This window comes from Rhipicephalus microplus, chromosome 8 (genome assembly GCF_043290135.1).
Source record: "Rhipicephalus microplus isolate Deutch F79 chromosome 8, USDA_Rmic, whole genome shotgun sequence".
Lineage (NCBI taxonomy): Eukaryota > Metazoa > Arthropoda > Arachnida > Ixodida > Ixodidae > Rhipicephalus > Rhipicephalus microplus.
The window spans coordinates 68,755,157-68,760,142 of record NC_134707.1 but is presented as its reverse complement, the minus strand read 5'-3'; the positions used below and the strand labels follow the sequence as shown (position 1 = coordinate 68,760,142).

Below are 4,986 nucleotides of genomic sequence, written 5' to 3'. Positions count from 1 at the left end.
GCGAACCCATTTCCAGTTATATTGATTCTTTAATCAAAGACATACCACCCACACATGAGTCCTTCCTGCGTGACACAAACCATTTCCTTCGGGAAATAGCAGACGTGAAAATTCCAGACGGTGCATTTCTCGTAACATTGGATGTTAGCTCACTCTACACAAATATCCCACATGACGATGGTGTAAGGGCGCTTGTTGAATCGTATGGGACACGCAACCCTGTCGTTCATCCAAGCAAAAAAGTAATGGAAATCTTCACAAGACTTGTACTCGAGTTGAACAGCTTCGAATTTAACAACCAGTACTACCTTCGATTCAGCGGCACGGCAATGGGTACAAGAATGTCCCCAAACTACGCTAACATATTCATACACCACATAGAGTCCAATTTTCTTTCATCTTGTGATATCAAACCGTTATTTTATGAACGGTACCTAGATGATATATTCATACTTTGGGCACATTCGGAAAACGAGCTCCTCAAATTCATACTGGCATTCAACCAGGTACACCCCAGCATTTATTTTACACACTCCTACTCTAACACTCAAATATACTTTCTTGATGTACTCATTCAAGTTGACGATGTTGCGTTGGTAACTAGCGTATACAGAAAACCCACGGACAGTTACACTCAGGTATTGCAGTTACAGGTATTGTTCAGGTATTGCAGTTACACTCAATTCCAAAACGAAGAAAGCTAGTGCACGATGTGTTTCCCGCTCGAGACGACGGAGAAGCTCAGACAATTTGTAATGACATTATCAGACGATTCGAACAAGGACCCACCCAGTACGGAGTCGCAGCCGTCGCACTCCACACACGAGGAACCACCCTACCACACGTCCACGTCCTACACGACTGCAGCTGGAGCAACGGCACATGCCGATGTGTTATTTTCGCTGGCTTCGTCAGATGACCAAATCGCTCGTCAATTTGGTCTACAAACGCCAGCGCATGGGACCTCTACAATCTCGTCCAGTATCTCAATAGTCAGCCCCGACTATTGGGATACCTTAAAGTGGGAGGAAGCGATTGGGGTCGCGACGTTAGAAATGAAGTTTTGGGACAATTCCAAGGTCCTGGACACGAGCCCGGCCGAGTTTTGGAAATACTGCACCCGAAACTTCCGCATTCAGTTGCATGTGACGACGCCCATGGAGGTCAGACGAGCGGTGGAGACGCTGACAAAGAATGCGCAAGAAAGGGTACAAAGTGCCGAAAACGTGCAAAAGGAGCGTCGGAAGAATCCATCTACGAATGGCTACGCGAAAACCCCGTATCGCCGTTGAGCAACATTGTGCGCACCCCCAAGTGGCTGGCCGACCCGGTATTTCGATTTATTCGCCTGGACGACAAGCGCCTTCAACGCGCCATTCAAGTGTTTAACGATGAGATGTGTTCGTACTCCACCCTCGACTTCATTGAAATGTACAAGAACACGCAGCCACTCTTTGACGCCCCACATGGCAACCTCGCTACCTTTTACATGGATGTGCCCGCGTCGTTTGATGCCATGATGGAACTTTTAAACTTTCAGTTTCACGGCATCCACGAGGAAGTGTCGGCCTTTGTCAACAACTTGTATAGCCTGGTCGAGAAGGCGATCCCGAAAAAAAATTGCATGGAAATCGTGTCCCCTCCGAATGCAGGCAAAAACTTTTTTTTCGATTCTGTTCTTTCATTTTACATTAACCGCGGTACCATTCGCAACTTTAACCGCTACACTAGCTTTCCACTACAGGACACCGTGGGCCGTCGCATCCTGGTATGGAACGAGCCAAACTGTGAGTCATCCGCTTTCGATACTGTCAAACAAATTTTTGGGGTTGATGTAGACTCGGTGGCTGTCAAGTACACTGCTGACCGGACCATTTTCAGGACACCCGTCATTGTGCTCTCAAACAACGAGGTGTTTCCAGATGACGAGGCCTTCAACCACCGCATGTGGCGCTACAAGTGGCGGGCGTGTCCTCCACTGAAGAAATGCGACAAGAAAATTCACCCGGTGGCCCTGGTGCTCCTTTTTGATACGTTTGTCATGGAAGAAACATACGTCGGCAGGCGTCAGCTTGATCAATAAACAGTTTTTCAACCTAACATCCTGAGTACTTGGTCAATGCTTTGCATTTTCCGACTACATCGACAACGACAAGCGCGACAGCTGTCAGTTCAGTTCAGTTCAGTTCAGTACAACAAACCTGAACAATACCTGAACTTCAAAAGCTGCCACCCGCGACATTGCAAGACCAGCATTCCCTATTCCCGAGCACACAGATTCCGACGAATCTGCTCCCGCACCGAGGACTTCCACAAAAACAGCACACATATGCGCGAAGTACTCCTTAGTCAAGAATACCCGCCAGCTATCATCGAGGACGCCATCAAAAAAGCTGAAAATCTGGACCGCCAGATTCTTCTCAACCACCAGAGGAATGCCGACCAACATCGCAACAAAAACTTGCTATTAACTTTCACGAGCAACCCACCGAACATAAACAAGGGCCTAAGAAAACACTTTAACATGTAGAAACAGAGCATATATATATATATATATATATATATATATATATATATATATATATATATATATAAACATATATATATATATATATATATATATATATATATATATATATATATATATATATATATATATATATATATATATATATTCTTGCCCACGGCAAGTTGTCTTTTTACCCACATTTCGTTCATCACATTTACATTACAATTTGGTCTGATAACTTCTCCAATACTTTCCTTGGCAATGTTGTCTGTTATATCTCATTATTCTTGTGTCAAAACACAGAAAAACGAGTCCTTATGTACACAATTCTTTCTTTTACTCATTAACGAGGGTCTCGTACAGGCAGACTTAGTGCCTTAAGTTGTACACGAGGGACTGTTGGTCAGCTGCCAGCTCGTAATAAGTTCACGTGCTAAGTGACGCCAGAGAGGCTCATAAAGAGCGTGCCGCATTTGCCGCCAAGGCTACAGATGGCGCTCACTGACACTACAACGTTTAAATTCACATATAGACCGCACAATGTTGCTGGGGGGATAGCCGCCATCGTAGCTTAGTGGTAAAGCAACGAACGCGTTATTCGAAGGTCGCAGGTTCATTTCGTGCTCACAGCAAGTTATATTTTCACCCACTTTTGTTTCTTAACATTTACATTACAATTGGGTCTAATAATTTCCCCTATACATTCCTTGGCGCCATGCCTGTTAGATCTCAATATTGTGTCAAACACGGAAAAATGAGCCCTTATGTATAGACTTCTTTCCCTTTATACACACACACACACACACACACACACACACACACATATATATATATATATATATATATATATATATATATATATATATATATATATATACATATATATATATATATATATATATATATATATACATATATATATATATATATATATATATATATATATATATATATATTTATTGCGTCTGCGTATTGCCCAGATCCTAATTCAGCATTCTATTTTAATGACCGCTAATCGTAAGCATAATTCATCGGAATACGTACTGCGAGCGCGGTGCGGAAAAGCGTTTGCAGGATCTGGGTTAGGTGGCAGGTTTCCTGAAAAAAGAGTATTCGTTCTTCAAATCGCTATATACAAATACAATAGGTAGGTATGAAACATCATTTTAAATGAGTCAAGACGATCTCGAAGACGGCGTAAAGCATACACGAACATTTCAGCTTCATCAGGACACCTTAGCGATACACTATATAGAATAAAATTTAAATGTAATGTAGTTTCACATTTCCTTGAAATCTTACCTATTTTACCACCTTTGTTGAACGTGGGTGAAATAGTGTATCGCAAGTGGACATCATCAATCGCTCAGACAAGTATTTTAAGGTTGTAGGTTTGGTTCCTGTCCACGGCAAATTATCGTTGCTTCCACATTTTTTCTTTACTTTTGTATCGCAGTTTCTGACAATCCCATTCGCTATAAATTTTTTGGCATAATTGACTGTTAGAGGCCCCATTATATTGTTTGTGACAGAAAACAAAACAACTGTTAAATTTCGCTATCTTTTTCTTATTGCTGCTAAAGATATAAGGTGTGGCGGCTAAAGCAGCAGCAGTTGATTGCATTATGCCAATAACGAGAACCACCATCTTGTTCTGGTTGCGATAGTTCTGGTGGGCAAGCTAATCTTTATTGCGACTCTTGTTTGCCAGTAAAAAGTTGCACCTGGGAATCTAGAGGAGCAATATTATTGGGTTGCAGACGACTTCATGCGACATGCGTATATAAATTCATGAAGCTGGTGATAGGCCTGTCACAGACTGAATGGCTTCCACCATGTGGTTGAAAGGGAGACGTTTGCCGCTGCACGCAACGGTGTAAGTTTGAAGAACGGGCTGATAGTGGCGTGGTGGGGTTTGGGTGCACAGCACACGCCAAGCACAAGGGACGCGTCATGACACTTGCCCTTGGTGTGCAGTGATATCAAAACATTGTGGCATGCTTGAGAAAGTGGTGCGCTTCTTCACTCAGCTAGTTTCATGTTGCATAGCTGCATCAAATATATGTAAATCTTATCTTCATTATAAATAAATTAGCGTAGAAATTCTTGCACTGAATTGTACGATTGGCTTATATGAGTGTGAGCATGCAGGGAGATAGATCTGATTACAAGATCAAGTAACTGCATTAAGGTTATGCTCTACGCAGGAGACAAAGTTTATACCTAGAAAAAGCTCATAATCTCCTTGCGTGATACCCCCTTCACCGCTTTCTTCCTGGTCATATCACCTGGCACTGCTTCTGCGCGGACATTCACGTAAAAGGGTTCGACATAGTACATATCGTTACTTCGCAAGTAAAACACACAGCGTCTAGTCTAGTATATATGCTCAGTTCGCGATATAGCACGTACGATCTTGCACTCAGGTGTTCATTGTTATATAACCAAGTAAAGCTAGATAACCAGCGTACATACGC

At 42.5% G+C, this 4,986-nt stretch overlaps 1 protein-coding gene across 1 annotated transcript; it reads left to right on the top strand.

Annotated features, from left to right (window-relative positions):
- The first annotated feature begins 669 nt into the window (after window positions 1-669).
- On the top strand, window positions 670-2,098 carry LOC119164546 (uncharacterized). The gene has a single exon (XM_037416756.2). The coding sequence runs from the start codon at window positions 1,397-1,399 to the stop codon at window positions 2,081-2,083; it is 687 nt and encodes a 228-aa protein (XP_037272653.1). The 5' UTR covers window positions 670-1,396; the 3' UTR covers window positions 2,084-2,098.
- Window positions 2,099-4,986: the final 2,888 nt, after the last annotated feature.